Below are 16,138 nucleotides of genomic sequence, written 5' to 3'. Positions count from 1 at the left end.
TCGGATAATAGATGAATAATAGTATCATCGAACACGATAAGGCGTCGTGAAGTAACGCAGATCACAAAATATTTGTGTCTGAAAAGCTTCGGCGTTGTCCTCATATTCAATTTTCTCGAATTTAAAAAAATTAAATTTTTATCTTTTTTTTTTTTTTTTCCCGAAAGCGACGTCGTATGAAGTTCATCAAAAGGAGCTTCTCCGCCTTTCATTTTGTTTTGGAATGTTTTTGTATACCAGACCCGAGGGAAAAAAAAAATCCGAAGTGAGAAGCCGAAATCTAAATAAAAGCAAAAATCAAAGGATTTTTCTAGAAAATAAAATTCAAAAACTTTTGAATTCATCTTCCGCTTCGAATTTCAAAAGCTGCTGCTTTTAATTTAATTGTTTGCTGTGAGTTTTTGTGGATGAAATGGCGGATCAAAGGAGTAAAGCCAACAATAATAGGTGGAACTGGGAGGTGAGTGGGTTCGAACCCAGGAAGTCTTCTTCTTCTTCTAACGCTTCGTTATTGGATGCCGGCGGTCACCGTTCGACTGGTCCGCTGCTTCGGAGGAACTCGATTTCTACGCCCTCTCCTCCGCCTAAGCTAGCGCTTGCCTCTAAGGTTAACAGATTAAAGGATAAAGTTCAGGTGAATATGTCACTTCCCTTTTTTCACTCCATAGTATACTTGGATTGGGTTTTGATTTTAATTAGCTTTTTAATCTCTCTAAGTGTAAGCTGAGTCTGTAGATGTTATATCATCATATATTTGTGGGATTTGATGGAAATTTAGTGTTGATTGTTGAAGCCATTGCTTATTAAGAAAAGTATTTGACTTGGTTGAACAGCTTGCGAAAGAAGATTACTTGGTCTTGAGACAAGAAGCTACTGATCTCCAGGAGTATTCTAATGCAAAGCTTGACCGGGTTACCCGTTATTTAGGTGTTCTCGCTGATAAAAGTCGTAAATTGGGTAAGTTTTGTGTTTCACCAGTATTTTACACCACTAGGTTTGTTTCGAGTCTGTTGTAAGTGTGTTGGGAAATTTGGTAGTGTGTTGTATTTATTTATCCACATAAACCACCACAGATCAATTTGCCCTTGAGACTGAGGCTAGGATATCTCCACTTATCAATGAGAAGAAAAGACTGTTCAATGACTTGTTAACAGCCAAAGGTACCAAGCTTCCTTAACCAATATCATCAGTCTTTCTAAATTTATATTTTTTTTTTCTTGGGTATAGGTTCACCTGTTGATTAATGTGGAATTGTTTTTCGTAATTCAGGGAATATAAAGGTATTTTGCCGTGCAAGGCCATTGTTTGAGGATGAAGGTCCTTCTATTATAGAGTTCCCTGGGGATTGCACTATATGTGTAAACACTAATGATGAGTCTCTGTCCAATCCCAAGAAGGACTTTGAGTTTGACCGAGTTTATGGACCTCATGTTGGACAAGGTGAGTACCGTAGTTCGTTGTTAATGTAGTCTCTCCTTTTTTCATGAGCTGTTTCTGGTTTCAATCTACAAAAGCTGCAACAATGTGATCTCTGTACTTATACTGTAATTTTTCCTCAGCTGCCTTGTTCAGCGATGTCCAACCTTTTGTTCAATCTGCACTGGATGGATCTAACGTCTCCATGTTTGCCTACGGACAAACTTATGCAGGGAAAACATACACATTGGTTACCATACTTTTCCTTTTCCTCTAAAAGATTACAAATATGTCACATATTGTTGAATTCTGTTACTGTCTATTTTCACAGTGTTTTGTTATCTCCCTATGGCTCTTCGTTGAATCAACTTTATTGACTGTTGTTCGCAGGAAGGTTCAAATCATGACCGTGGTCTATATGCACGTTGTTTTGAGGAACTTTTCGACCTAGCCAATTCTGATTCAACTTCCACATCTCGATTTAGTTTCTCTCTTTCAGTGTTTGAGATCTATAATGAACAGGTGCTCCAATTGTGTCCGGAGTACTAATACTTTCGGCCTATATTATATTGTCAAGATGTTTCTGTAATGAAATCTGAAACTTCTAATTCAGCAACTTTAATTTTCAGATCAGAGATCTACTTTTGGACAGTCAGAGCAACTTGCCGAAGATAACCATGGGTTTAGACGAATCTGTTATAGAGCTCAGACAGGAAAAAGTTGATAATCCTCTGGAGTTCTTAAGAGTCTTAAAATCTGCATTTCAGAACCGGGGCAATGATAAATCAAAATTTAACGTGACCCATCTGTATGTTTTATTTTGTACTTGAAATGTTACTCTTTTTGTTATATTGAGATAATTCTCTGCTAAGGTTCTCTATTCACATGTCTTTAATGGATGGCTTCTCTCTTGGCAGGATTGTCACAATACACATATACTATAGTAACACGATTACTGGAGAAAACATATATAGTAAGCTTTCTCTAGTTGACATGGCTGGAAGTGAAGGTTTAACCGTGGAAGATGACAGTGGAGACCATGTCACTGATCTGTTGCATGTCATGAATTCGATTTCAACGTATGTCAGATTTTTATTTCTCTCTTTTCTTCACTCCTCTTTACTAGTAAGCTATATACCTTCTACATCTTTATCATGTAAAGGTCTGACAAATTTTTCCATGTGTATGCTTCAACGCAATAATTTATTCTGTTAACTTACTGCATATATCTCTGGTTCTATAGGTTGGGAGATGTCTTATCTTCATTGACGTCAGAAAAGGATTCAATTCCCTATGAGAATTCAATGCTTACAAGAATACTTGCAGATTCACTAGGTAAAGTTTTCTTCTTTTCAATACATGCATCTTATCCTCTTATTTCACCCTCAATTTTTTCTTTGTTTATGGGTTTTGCCACCATTTTTTGAAGCTCGTTGTAACTGAGATGCAATATCCTGATGTGTAGGGGGAAGCTCCAAAACGTTGATGATTGTTAACATCTGTCCGAGTGCACAAAACTTGTCTGAAACAATAGCATCTCTCAGTTATGCTGCTAGAGCTAGGAATACTATACCAAGTCTTGGAAATCGAGATACAATCAAGAAATGGAGAGATGTGGTAAGTGAAAGTGAAAAAGATAAACAATTAAGAAACGAGAACACATATGTCAGATGGTGTAGTTCAGGATTTGGCTTGATTGATCTGTTCGTTTTATCTCTCCCTTTTCTAGATCATCCCAAATTCCCAATATCTAAGAGAACAGAACACAATATAAACTCACACTGAACTAGCTTGTCCTGTTTCAAGAGATACTTTTTGCTACAACATAGATAACCTTTTGTCATGCAGGCAAGTGATGCTCGGAAGGAGCTGTTGGAGAAAGAGAGAGAAAATCAGAACCTGAAACAAGAGGTTGTGGGCTTAAAACAAGCACTTAAAGATGCAAATGACCAGTGTGTATTGCTCTACAGTGAAGTGCAGAGGGCGTGGAAAGTTTCATTTACATTGCAATCAGATTTGAAGGTTATCAGCTTCACCTGGGTTCTTCTTGTTTACTTTTCTACAATTCTTTATAACCTTTTCGTTTGTTGCTCATTATCCGTCTTGTACTTGATGCAGTCAGAGAATACTATGCTTGTAGACAAACATAGACTAGAGAAGGAGCAGAATTCTCAGTTAAGAAATCAAATAGTTCAATTTTTACAGTTGGATCAGGAACAGAAGCTGCAAATGCAACAACAAGATTCCACCATTCAAAATCTCCAGGTTGGTGCTCCACGAATATAAGTAGCTACTCTCTAAAGTTTAAGATCTATGCAAGGCAATTGATTTTGAATTTGTTGACTTCTCTGTACATGGTAGTAATATCATTCTCCTGTATCTTATCTAATTTTGATTCAGGCCAAAATTATAGACTTGGAATCACAAGTCGGTGAAGCCGTTAAATCCAACACAACAAAAACAGGAGATGCCTTACAATCTTCTTCAATACCAAAAGCAGCTGACACCACAATTGATTCTTCTGTTACCAAGAAACTGGAGGACGAACTGAAAAAACGTGATGCACTAATTGAGGTTCTGCTTTGTCTTGAACATATTCTGATTGGTGGAGTTTTTTTCCCTCTGGTTGAAGCGTTGATATCTGCACTAGTTCATTTATCTGATGAGACCAATGTTTTTTGCAGAGATTGCATGAAGAAAACGAAAAGTTGTTTGACAGATTAACAGAAAGATCAATGGCTGCTTCGACCCAGGTAGTTCTTTTCTCCTGTGCAGTTATGCTGAATTAAGCATGCTTCAATGTCATATAAATTAATTTACATCTGTTCTTTATTAATTGCTACTGTATGTTCAACACTATGCACGTAGAATATTCCTTGCTCCCTGCACTCCATTTATAAAACTTTCGTATTCATTTTTTGTTTTAGGGATTGAGTCCCTCATCAAAAGCCTCACCAAATAATCAGCCTGCCAATGTTCACAGGTGACTTCGTGATCCGTTTGAACACTTGAGTTCTTATTCTGTATTTCGATTTATTGACTAAATGTAATTTTCTCTCTCCGAGAGAAATAGTAGGGGAGAAGCATTTTCGGAAGAAGCTGTTGCTCTACCATCTAGATCAAATAAAAATGACGGAGCAATTACTGTAGTAAAATCTGGCTCTGATATAGTAAAGACCACACCAGCTGGAGAATATTTGACGGCTGCATTGAACGACTTTGACCCTGAAGAATATGAAGGTCTTGCTGCCATTGCTGACGGTGCAAACAAGCTACTAATGCTGGTACTTGGTTAATAGCTAATTGTTTTGTTATCTTTTTAGACGGTTCAGTGGTATGCTTATGTGAAATGACACCACTAAACCTTGTATCATTATTTGGAGAGTGAAGGTTATGATGGACTCTGGATATCAACTTATTTTGGGAAGCGTTTTTCTTATTATTGGCTTGCAGGTTTTGGCAGCTGTCATCAAGGCTGGTGCTTCCAGAGAGCATGAAATCCTTGCTGAGATCAGAGATTCTGTCTTTTCATTTATTAGTAAAATGGAACCAAGAAGAGTAATGGATACCATGCTTGTTTCCCGAGTTAGGATATTATACATAAGGTCCTTACTGGCGCGATCACCTGAGCTTCAGTCTATCAGGGTGAGCATAGGCAGACGACTCGTAGCTGATTTTTATTTTAGCTTTGGCCTTGGCTTGTATGACTATTTTATCTCCCCTGGAAAAATTAAACCTATCTTCTTTATTTAGGTCTCTCCTGTCGAGTGCTTTCTTGAGAAGCCTAATACTGGTAGAAGTAAAAGCACTAGCAGGGGTAGCAGCCCAGGTAGATCACCAGTTCGATATCTTGATACGCAGGTCCATGGCTTTAAAGTAAATATAAAACCAGAAAGGAAAAACAAGTTGGCATCTGTGGTATCAAGAATGCGTGGACTTGAACAGGTAAAATTTACCTTGGAAGCGCAATTGATTCTCAAAGATGCTCGAGTCTACCTAAGAGACACTTATGCTCTTGAGTGTAATCATCTAGGATACTGGGAGGCAGCAAGTTACTGGAGTTAAGCTGCGGGAAATGCAAGATGAAGCCAAAAGCTTTGCTGTTGGGAACAAAGCCTTGGCTGCATTATTTGTTCACACTCCGGCTGGTGAACTGCAGCGACAGATTCGGTTATGGCTTGCAGAACATTTTGAGTTTCTTTCCGTGACCGCAGATGATGTCTCGGGAGGAACTGGTGGCCAACTAGAGCTTCTTTCCACGGCAATTATGGATGGCTGGATGGCTGGACTAGGGGCTGCGGTGTCACCTCACACAGATGCTCTCGGGCAGCTTCTGTCTGAGTATGCAAAACGTGTCTATACTTCTCAAATGCAGCATATGAAGGTATGCGATGTCATTGGTCAAAACAGATAACTTGAGTGGAATTGGCAGATAGACATTCTCAATGGTTTGAAATAAAAGATGTCTTTAAGTATCTGATGCTGTGGTCTAAGGTTTATTTTGAGATCAAAGGTTTTAGTCTGCATAATTAGTTTGGAATGAGGATTAATATGGAACCGCGTTATAGGATATTGCTGGCACCTTGGCGGCAGAAGAGGCAGAAGATGCTGGTCAAGTGGCTAAGCTTCGATCAGCTCTCGAGTCTGTTGACCACAAAAGAAGAAAGGTACACCACCGTGCCTGAAAATAAATGACAGAGTTCTGGGTTGCTTTAATTTTTAATTAAAACGTTCTTGTGCTCTGACTTTTGTTTTGCTTTCTTTTTCAGATTTTACAACAAATGAGAAGCGATGCAGCTTTGCTTAACCTGGAAGAAGGCAGTTCTCCTGTTCCAAACCCTTCGACGGCAGCTGAAGACTCAAGATTAGCATCTCTCATTTCTCTGGATGGCATTTTAAAGCAAGTCAAGGTATTTATACCTCCATCTGAGACCATGTTGCTTCATAATTGATCTTGGTTTTTGGTTAATTTTTGGTCAATAACTTAATTTGCATCTTACAGGAAATTACAAGACAAGCCTCTGTCCATGTTTTGAGTAAAAGCAAGAAGAAAGCATTACTTGAGGCCCTTGATGAACTCACTGAGCGAATGCCTTCTCTTCTTGATATCGATCATCCATGTGCACAAAGAGAAATTGCTACAGCACACCAGTTGGTCGAGGTACCTTTTTATTTCCATGTATAGTTTCTCCATGAACCTACCATGGATACAAAGAACTCTACCTGATATAATGATGATATCCGGATTAGAAATCGAACAAACTAACTTGTTTCTCTTGACCGCAGACGATTCCTGAACAAGAGGACAGTAATCTTCTCGAACGATCACACGACCGGAGGCCCTCATTAGAATCAATATCCTCAGGTGAAACTGATGTATCTCAGTGGAATGTTTTGCAATTCAACACAGGTTCATCAGCCCCATTCATCATAAAATGTGGAGGCAACACCAACTCAGAGCTCGTGATCAAGGCTGATGCACGAGTTCAAGAGCCCAAGGGAGGGGAAATCGTCAGAGTTGTCCCAAGACCTTCTGTTTTAGTAAACATGAGCTTAGAGGAAATGAAACAAATGTTTGCGCAATTACCCGAAGCTCTAAGTTTGCTGGCTTTAGCTAAAACAGCTGATGGCACAAGAGCTCGCTACTCTAGACTCTACAAAACTCTGGCCATCAAGGTTCCCTCTCTTAGGGACCTTGTTAGTGAACTGGATTAAGATACTTAAGTCGTGAAATGGCATAGAGATCTTGCAGTGATATTATCCAGCAACGGAGATTCCTTGTGTATTTATTCTTTCTTGTGAGGTTAATGGCTGGGCAAATTCGGCGCATTTATGCTAACCTTTAAGCTCCAGATTCATTTGTGTAATATGTAACTTCATTTTGTATCTTACTCTCATTCACACAGCAATAAATGTTATATCAACAGCAAGTGAGTTTTCTGAATTACTCTAGAATCAATAATGTAGAGTAAAATGTAGATCAAGAATCAATAATATGATTTGTACATGAAAACTAAACTACCATTTAAAGGCTGATAATACATAAGCTGGGAATGCGTTGTGTTTAGCCGTAAGGGTCTTGACTGAGTCCAGATTTGCAATTTCATCAAACGAAGTGAGACCAAGCTCATTACCATGAATCCCTCCTGTGATGAATACTGATTCAATTCCTGAATTATTTGCTCCCTTTATATCATGATGTAGCGAATCTCCTACTGCGATAGCCTCGGATGGATTGACAACTCCTGCGATTGCCATAGCAGACTCATAGATCATCTGCAAAATACAAACAGTCAACAAACCATTATACAGACACAAAGTAACAAGTTGATAGTCAAACATTCAAACCTTATAAGGTTTTCCCATCCACTTCACTTCTCCCCCGAGTTCTTCATACTTAGAAGCTAGTGTACCTGTATAAATCATGAATGAGAGATTGCTTATATGCTTCCATCATAACTGGATAGTTTCAGAGATGTAAGTAAATGTACCTGGCATGATATGAAAAACATTTGCTTCAACAGTCACGTAATCTGGATTGGCAACTATCATGGGGAGTCCTCGAGCTGCAGATTTCTCCAAAATCTTCTCAAGTTCGTCAAGAGGCATTGGAGATACACTGCCTGAAGGAAGTCCTAAGGCTTCAGTGCCGTGCGCTAAAACAAAGTCAGCTTCGTCTACATTCTCCACAACATTTAAACCTAGACCCTGAAACAAAAAACTACATCAAATACCTACTACTAAACCTTCATTGATAAAACAGTAAGCAACCAAATAACAAAGATGAAAAGTAACCTCTAAAGAGATTGCTCCTCGGTCACTCCAAGTCATGTGAATGCAACTTCTTCCTAGTGCAGCGAACCAAGGATCATCTCTCCTATAACATACACTTATCATCAGTAAGTTCAACTAAGTAAAAAGCATCTATATTGGGAAGAAAAAAGTTGTTGGTAAACAACCTTTCCAAAGATTGATGGGTTAGTTCACCACTTGTTATAGCTCCGGTGAAGAAAGAAGGATCAAAGCCAAGGCCTTTCAACTTCTCCATTGTAGTTGAAGCACGTCTAGAGGAATTACTAATGATCACGATTTTGGCACCTGCTGTTGCAAGATTTTTTACTGCAACACCAAGTAAACAAAAGTTAGATCAGTTATTACACGAAGAAATCTGTAAGTAAAACCAACAATAAAGGGAAGATCTCAAAGCATAATGATCGATTTCACAACTTATTTGGACAAGATACTCATTGCCAAATCATCTCTGACTAGTCCTACCCCTAAACATTGAACAGTGAAAGAATTGGTTTTTATACCAACTACAGAATGTAAAACCTCAATAGAAGAAACGATGACGTACATGTCGATATCGCACCCGGGTACGGCTTTTTGCCATCATGAAGGACCCCATACTGATCTAAGAGCCATGCCTGTGAGTTGTTACACACTTCACCAAGTTTAGCAATTCACTAGATGTTTGATGATTCACATATTTTAATCCAATTTTTCAGAAAGTTGTATGCTTTACCAAATTACAAGGCGCATATTATACAATTAGAGAAACCCATTAGGTAACAAAGATCAATTGAATCGAAAACATAATGATCGAAAAAGACAGTAAAAACTGAGACAAGATGAGAGCTAAAACCTTAAAATTTCGCTTCTCAACAATGTCTTTGAGGCCATTCATTGGCTGTGAGATCTGCGAGGAACAGATCATTCTTTCTTCCTGCGGCGAGGAGAAGAAGAAGAAGAAGAAGAAGAAACAGACCAATCGACGAAACAAAGCGCAAGTGGTTTCACTCTTTACCACAACCACAACGCATACCCCACGCGCGCAACAGACAAGTGTATGGGTACGCGAGTAAGCTACACGCTTTGCTGCTCTAGTACCAGATCAATTTAAGTATTAAAACATCCTTTATTGTACAAGAAAGTCGCTTTGGCCGAGTGGTTAAGGCGTGTGCCTGCTAAGTACATGGGGTCTCCCCGCGAGAGTTCGAATCTCTCAGGCGACGAACGTTTTTTCCTTTTTTTTTTTTAATCATGCTTAACTGTTATAATACTTAACTGTTATAACTTTTTAATAATACTTAACTGTTATAACTTTTTTTTTTTTTGAAATTTCCCCTCCATTTTTAAGAAACCTGATTACGATCAATGTTCAAGAAAGCGCTAGGCGGTATCTGGGCGGTGACCCAGCGCCTAGCGCCTAGAACGCCTAATCGAGGCCTAGACGGTTTTTAGGCGGTTTAGGCGTTTACAACATCAAACATTATATATAAAAAATTATGTACAAATATATGTTAGAAAAATAAAAAATTAAAAATTATAAACAAAATTAAGAAAAATACATTTATTTAAGTTTTATTAACAACATATAAACATTTATAATTACGTATACTGATATAAAACTTAATAATTTAAATATATAGTTAAAAATCAAAAATAAATATTAAAATTTAATTAATGTAATTTTAAGCGGTTTAGGCGGTCATCTAGGCGTCTGTTGAGCGCCTAGCGCCTAGACGGCGCCTAGGCGGCCGCCTAGACCGCTTTCTTGAACACTGATTACGATACGATGATCCCTGAGTTTGTATGTATATGTAAATTATGTAATCATTCTATTAAAAGCATATAATGAACATATGCATAACAAGTCCTCGCTAATCTAACTAGACCATGCTTAACTGTTATAACTTTTTCCTCTGTTTCTCTTTCTCAGTAGTAGCACTGTAGCAGCAGCCTTCCCTATAGTTAGCTGAATCTTTACAAAAGCATTGCCCGAAGCTCCATCATTGATCTTGGTGCCTCCAAATTCTCTTCCTCTAACGAATCTCCAAGTAAGCTTCGCATTTGAGTCACAAATATCTCATCTAAAATCTGCAAAATCACCATATTAACAATAAGGAAGAGACACCTTTTTATATTTTCTTTCCAGTGATAAAGAAAGAGTTGAGATAGTTACAGAAACTGCGATTCTCGGGCCTTTGTGCCAAGTCACATGGTCGTTCCTGTCTTCCAAAACCCGAAGCACGTCCTTTGAAAAGAAAAAAAAATCAGAATAAAAATAATGAAAACTAATGATGCAAGAAACCAACGGTTTGTGATGCAGTCTGCCTTCCTAACCTGTCCCATTCTGTCCCATATTCCTCTGCATATTAAGACAAACAGATCGAGTGACAAAACACAATGCAGGTGATCAATTGTCTTGTCTAGTAAATCTTTCAAACTCTGCATTCTGTTTCTAATGTCTGGTTCTGCTGTTATTTCCTGCAAGTCGTGGATGATGTTCTTCATTCTCATGTGGCTTTGTATCCTCGTCTGTTACATAAGAGAGTTTTTCTCAAGGAAAGCACAATACAGAAATTCTCAGAAACAAGTTCAGCAAGGAAAGGAGTAATTGACCGACATTTTCTGCAAGCTTCTCCACGAGCGCTTGCATGTAACTTCTAAATCTGGTTCTTAACTGTATAGTCACTTCGCTCAGCCGCTCTCCCAAAACTCTCTTTTCTTTATCAGGGAGATAAGAGTTCCATACTTTGAACCGATTCTCTATACTTGACCGTAATGTGTCAAGCACTCTTTTCATGGAATTTAGAAGAACTCCAAGCTGCAAATATGTTTAAGTTAAAGTTTTCTTACACTAGTTCTAACTAAATGAAACTTCTAAGTTAAAAAAACCAGTAGACATACCTCTTTTGGAACAGAGTAGAGGTTAGGTTGGCCCTTTTGTGTCAATCTCTGGACGTACTTCAGGGCAGATACCTTGCTTTCCTTTAACGGAGACAAGACTTCAGAAAACTGCTTCTCCAACGCTTCAATAATAGCCCTCTCCACATCCGCTATAACCTTTCCATGCGGAAACACATAACATTTATAAGTTTGGTCGTATTTGATTAACAGAGTTACTGACTTCTGAGACATGGAAGAAGGAGAAACTCATCAAACACAACACGGTAACAGAGTTACTGACTCTTTTCAAGTTTTGCATTGTTCAACTTACTTTCTCCAACGATGCCCCATATTCTGGCCAACGCCTGATGATGATATCATACTCATCAAGTGTCGAGTTGAGTAACTCATACATCTCATCGACAAAGGGAGAGGTCAAGCCTTGAATCTCACTACATGCTTTTGCCTGAAAAAAAATCAAAATGTATCCGATTGCAGATGTCAAAGCTTTAACATACATTCTTGTGTCAGCAGCACGATAGAAAAGTTGTTGCAAGATAAGTACCGTTTCTGACTTGCAGAATTCATAAAGATAACATTTTCTCTCTCCGATCCAAGTAGTAATATATGAATGGAAAAGCTCTTTGGCAGTAACACCACCTTTGATCGGACTACCAACATGAAGATGAAAGTCCTATCAGTAATAGAAAAAGTCTAAAAAGTACATTTAAAAGTCGTAAGTACTCAGATAAAAGTAAGAGCAAATATTACTCTAAATTCCAGCCAGACCGATCGGCTTCAAAGTCAGCTGTTGTAATGATAAGGTCGACAACTGGAGGCGATGGAGAAGGAGGGGAACATGCGATCAGATATTCCTTCAGTCTCTTGAATAGATCCACACTATATATTGCCGCCGAAAGCTTTGGAAGGTCTATAAAGCTGCTTTGGAGATTACAGAGAGAATCAACAGAGAGATACACTACTTTAGTAATATTAATGCTGTATATATGAAACTTAGACAAACCTTGGGAGTACATTGTAGTTATGGATGGCTATATCAGTTAAGATTTCGTTCTTAATGCTCAAAATTATAGACTTCATCCTCTGATGAGAAGTGCCTTGTGCATCCTCAATATGATTGTGGAGTATATTTTTTGTTTCCAGTAAGTATCTTCTTGACCTCTTCTTTGAAGCAGCCTGAAAGAGGGCAATGAAATAAAAATTATGAGGCAAGTGAGAAAGATAGAGAGGTTCCGTGTGTGTCTGTCTGATTTTACCTGAAAGTATCTGGAAAGTCTTAGCTGTGCCTCGGGGATTAACACGTCGTTAAGAAGACCATAAAGCTTGATAGCTGGCTCTATAGCAGGTGCTGGAATGCCTGTAGGAGGCTCAAAAACATCTTTGATTCCAGAAAAAGAAGATTCATCAAGAGATTTGTAGTTCTCGAATGTCAACGCAAGAATCTGCTGAACTTGTTCATCAATTTCCCTAAGAAGGCGATCCTGTCCAATGCACCAAAAGGAAAGTGAGCTACTTGAGTAGCAAAACGTGATCCTAAATGATTAAGAACAACAAAAGTCAAATATAATCACCTCTTGATGACTCAGTACAGCCTTGTGATTCCCTTTCATTAAAACAGGCGACAGAAAATCATATATGAGATCAAGACAGTTCTTAGTAGGCGAGGCGACATCCATGACATATGAAAGGTATCTGCAAATCAGAAAAGAAAATATTGCATAACATCAACTTAAGTGCATGAAAAAATTTTGGTTACCAAATTAAAATCTGTAAATTACCTTAATTTTGTATATGCATCTGAAATACCGTAATAGGCTGCAAATTGAGTTAGCATCCAGCGCCATGGCCCTTTGATCAACAGATTTTGGCGCTGAAATTGCTCAGCTTTCATAGCCACTTCCAAGACCAAGTCATATGCTGAAGTTTCTGCAACCAACCCACACTAAATATGAATGGAAGTATGTCAGTATACAATTAGAGATGGTTGGAAGAAGCTCTCATGTGGAATAAAAAACCGTGTACCTTAGTTTTCTCATCTAAGCTGCTAGAGTAGTTTATATGAAGTTGGATTCTCCCAATATGGTCATGTTCTGGTTCATGATATATTGCCCACCATTTAAGATCGTTCTGCTACAACAGCCAAAACTTTATATTTTAATCATCATGTGGACACAACATAATTAAGTCTTAACAAAAAAACTCACCGGTTCCTCAACTATAGCTGCTAGTTGAGCTAAGACACGACCACAAAACTTCCCCTTGGAATCCCGAACTTCAACAATCAAATCATCACCGAAACTATCTGGTAAGCTACAAGGGAAACTGTATTATAACTCCCGCTTTATAATAAAGGCAAATCATAAATGTACAAGGAAACGTACAAGACAAATGTTTCGCCAGATCCAGGTTGTGTTTTAACTTGATCCTCCTCGGCAGAGCTCTTTAGCCTTAATGAACACATAAAATTTTCTGACAATAAAAGAATTTCATAGATATGTCATTCAGAAACGAAGAAGAAACAGTAATGACACCAGTAAAAGTGCAACCAAATATACCTTGTAATGCTTTGAGAGAACGTGGTCCGGTGTGAGATGTAGCAAATTCTTTTTGAAGGACTTTTGAGACCTGTTTGAGGTAGCGAGCACAGGCGCGCATATACTCCAAACTTTTCCGTGAAAGGGAACCATTCAAAGGAACTCTAGGAGCAACATGAACTTTCTTAACTGCTTTCCATCCAGAAGACAAAGTAGAATTCAGCTCCACGAATTGCTGGTGAACAGTTTCATGCTTCAGTGATGAAATATTGCAACCAGGTTGTCCATCTGATTCCATTTTGATCCTACCAACTGTAGAGCTACACACTTCAGATCATATGAGCAAATATGATATGAGATGGAAAACAGATAAAAAGAGATAGATAAATATACCCTGAAGTTTAATTTTTCCAACACTTCTCTTAAATTTGGGAGCAGTTGTCTCAGTAACCAAGCTAGAAGGTCTATTTCCGAGTAGTTCTTCTTCAGACTGAAGGAAGAAATTCTGCAAACTAAATGTTTTATTCTCAACATTAAACAACAGGCCAATGCATAAAGATCTGAACAAAACTAAACACCAAAACATATGTCTCACCCAAATGCCTGTCGCATTAATGCGCAATCATTGTTAAGAAAGTATGAAGCCTCGCTGACATTATCTGTTTCCCATGAATGAAGGCAGAGCCTTACACAGGCTTCATAGGAAATCATTGCAGACCATGGACCTTGTTCACTACATTCAATGAAAAAGTAAGTGAGAAATTATTGAATTAGAAAAGCATTATATATTGATATGTATGTAAAACTCACTCATCACCTTGCATGAAAGGTGGGAAAACGGGAAGGAAAGGTCTCCTTCTTTATCGTTCCTAAACTTCCAGTCTCGGCATTTCCTCTTGTTGGTTCTAAGCTACGTATAGATGGACCAACAATAGGAATTTCACATTCCTTTTTTGCTTCCTGTAAACGAATTAATCAGGTAAGAATCACTGTAAAATTGGAGATAACCAATAAAGAATCACAATTTCTTGTGAGACCAGAAGAGAGAGTACATGTGAAGCTTCAGCGCTGGATGATGAGTCAGACAAACCATCTGCACAATGAGGTGAGTATGTCTCATCATCAAAAGAATCAGAAGGAACAACACGCTTACTATTTCCTCCTCTCGAAGCACCATCCTGTGTTAACATTATATAACTCATCACAGTATATACTAATTAAGAAGCCAAGAATCGAGAGCAACTGAATCAAAACACTACTACTGCGAGTTTTCTAAAGAGTGCAGCTTGCAAAAATGGTTCACATACCTCTCGTAAACCTTTCTTTTGAAAACTTTCCCTGAACATTATTATATATGCAGCTTCAAGCTTTGATCTGAGGTTATTAAACAATTCCAATAGATTATTAAAAAAGGCAGATCATTTCACTTTAAAACTATATTCATCAATCCAAGTGCATGGGAAAAACAGAAAACCATGAATCGATTCTATCTCATACAGCCTACGCCTTAAATCAATCATGGCAAAGATACATGAAACAAAACTGAAGAAACAAATGTAGCAAGGGTCAAATTCTAGTGCAACGAACCAAGAGAAGAAAAGAAAAATATAATCTTCCACGGAGTCCAAATGAACTTAAACAGTAATCAACATAGGAAACCCAAAATTAGAAGCAACAAAAATTGAAACGAAAAGCAAAGTCCTTTTTAGCTTACAGTGCGAAGAAACAGAGAGATTTGGACGACCACGAGAGACGCAAGTGTTAAAAAAAATGATCGGAGAAGTCCTTAAAGCAAACTTTTTTTTTTTTTTGGTCAAACAAGTCACTCTTATTACGAGTTACGATTACGGAGAAGAAATAAAGAATCGGTCTTTACAATCATTTTTATCATAACCAAAAAAAAAAAACAATGAAGATCGTCTTCTCTCTGTCACCAAAAAAAAAAAAAAAAAAGGGCAAAAAAGTTTGNAAAAATGGCAAAAAAGTTTGGTTTTTTTTCTTATTACGGGAGAAAAGACTAAAATGCTTTAGCGTGAAACTGATGTCGTGGCCAAAAGACGACGAGCTCTTTCCATACCGGCCTAGACGGAGCTTGTTCCCTCCCCAACCGTCGTTGCAAACAAACAAAACAAACCCTCTTTTTGTAAATGTTTCTGAGGTTCTGGATTTGTTTAGGACTCACGTTGACCACATGGACTTCTCAATAAAGGCCAGCTTTTTTTAACCAATGCCATCACTCATACAACTAGTAACTATGGATTTCCATTTTGTTTCTACACTTTTAATAAATAAATAAATAAATACACTTTTACTTTAATCTTTTTTTTAATATCTAATTATTATTTTTTAACTAGTTATGTTTACTAAATTTATGTAAATATACTTCTTTTTTTTTTTACTATAAGTGGAAATGCATTAAATGAATATCTATTAAAACATAATTGCGTAATTAATAGGTTAATGTCTATATTAATTAGTAGTAGTACAACAAAAAT

The 16,138-nt window shown here is 37.8% G+C and overlaps 2 protein-coding genes, 1 non-coding gene and 1 pseudogene across 4 annotated transcripts; 2 read left to right on the top strand and 2 right to left on the bottom strand.

The window, feature by feature from the left end:
* LOC104769251 (kinesin-like protein KIN-14A) lies at positions 238 to 7,342 on the top strand. Of its 2 annotated transcripts, none has more exons than XM_010493415.2 (23): positions 238 to 634; positions 834 to 957; positions 1,074 to 1,160; positions 1,270 to 1,440; positions 1,560 to 1,666; positions 1,807 to 1,938; positions 2,046 to 2,224; positions 2,334 to 2,495; positions 2,660 to 2,751; positions 2,882 to 3,033; positions 3,265 to 3,438; positions 3,535 to 3,681; positions 3,817 to 3,990; positions 4,101 to 4,169; positions 4,344 to 4,399; positions 4,493 to 4,700; positions 4,870 to 5,061; positions 5,170 to 5,361; positions 5,450 to 5,800; positions 5,985 to 6,083; positions 6,186 to 6,326; positions 6,419 to 6,577; positions 6,703 to 7,342. In XM_010493415.2, exons 1-23 carry the CDS (start codon positions 413 to 415, stop codon positions 7,129 to 7,131), a joined length of 3,819 nt encoding a protein of 1,272 aa, XP_010491717.1. In that variant the 5' UTR covers positions 238 to 412; the 3' UTR covers positions 7,132 to 7,342. The 2 variants fall into 2 exon arrangements, with proteins under 2 accessions (XP_010491717.1, XP_010491715.1); XM_010493413.2 differs by having other exon boundaries at positions 4,490 to 4,700.
* On the bottom strand, positions 7,332 to 9,205 carry LOC104769252. Its single transcript, XM_010493416.2, has 7 exons — positions 9,062 to 9,205; positions 8,774 to 8,843; positions 8,376 to 8,535; positions 8,212 to 8,293; positions 7,908 to 8,124; positions 7,765 to 7,829; positions 7,332 to 7,692 (listed from the first exon to the last, which is right to left on the bottom strand). The coding sequence occupies exons 1-7, from the start codon at positions 9,131 to 9,133 to the stop codon at positions 7,435 to 7,437; spliced, it is 924 nt and encodes a 307-aa protein (XP_010491718.1). The 5' UTR covers positions 9,134 to 9,205; the 3' UTR covers positions 7,332 to 7,434.
* Positions 9,350 to 9,431, top strand: TRNAS-GCU. The gene has a single exon. It is a non-coding gene; the product is annotated as a tRNA-Ser (tRNA).
* Positions 10,015 to 15,862, bottom strand: LOC104769250 (annotated as a pseudogene).

This window comes from Camelina sativa, chromosome 20, assembly GCF_000633955.1.
Source record: "Camelina sativa cultivar DH55 chromosome 20, Cs, whole genome shotgun sequence".
In the NCBI taxonomy this organism is placed as follows: Eukaryota; Viridiplantae; Streptophyta; class Magnoliopsida; order Brassicales; family Brassicaceae; genus Camelina; species Camelina sativa.
This window is presented reverse-complemented; position numbering and strand designations above follow the sequence as displayed.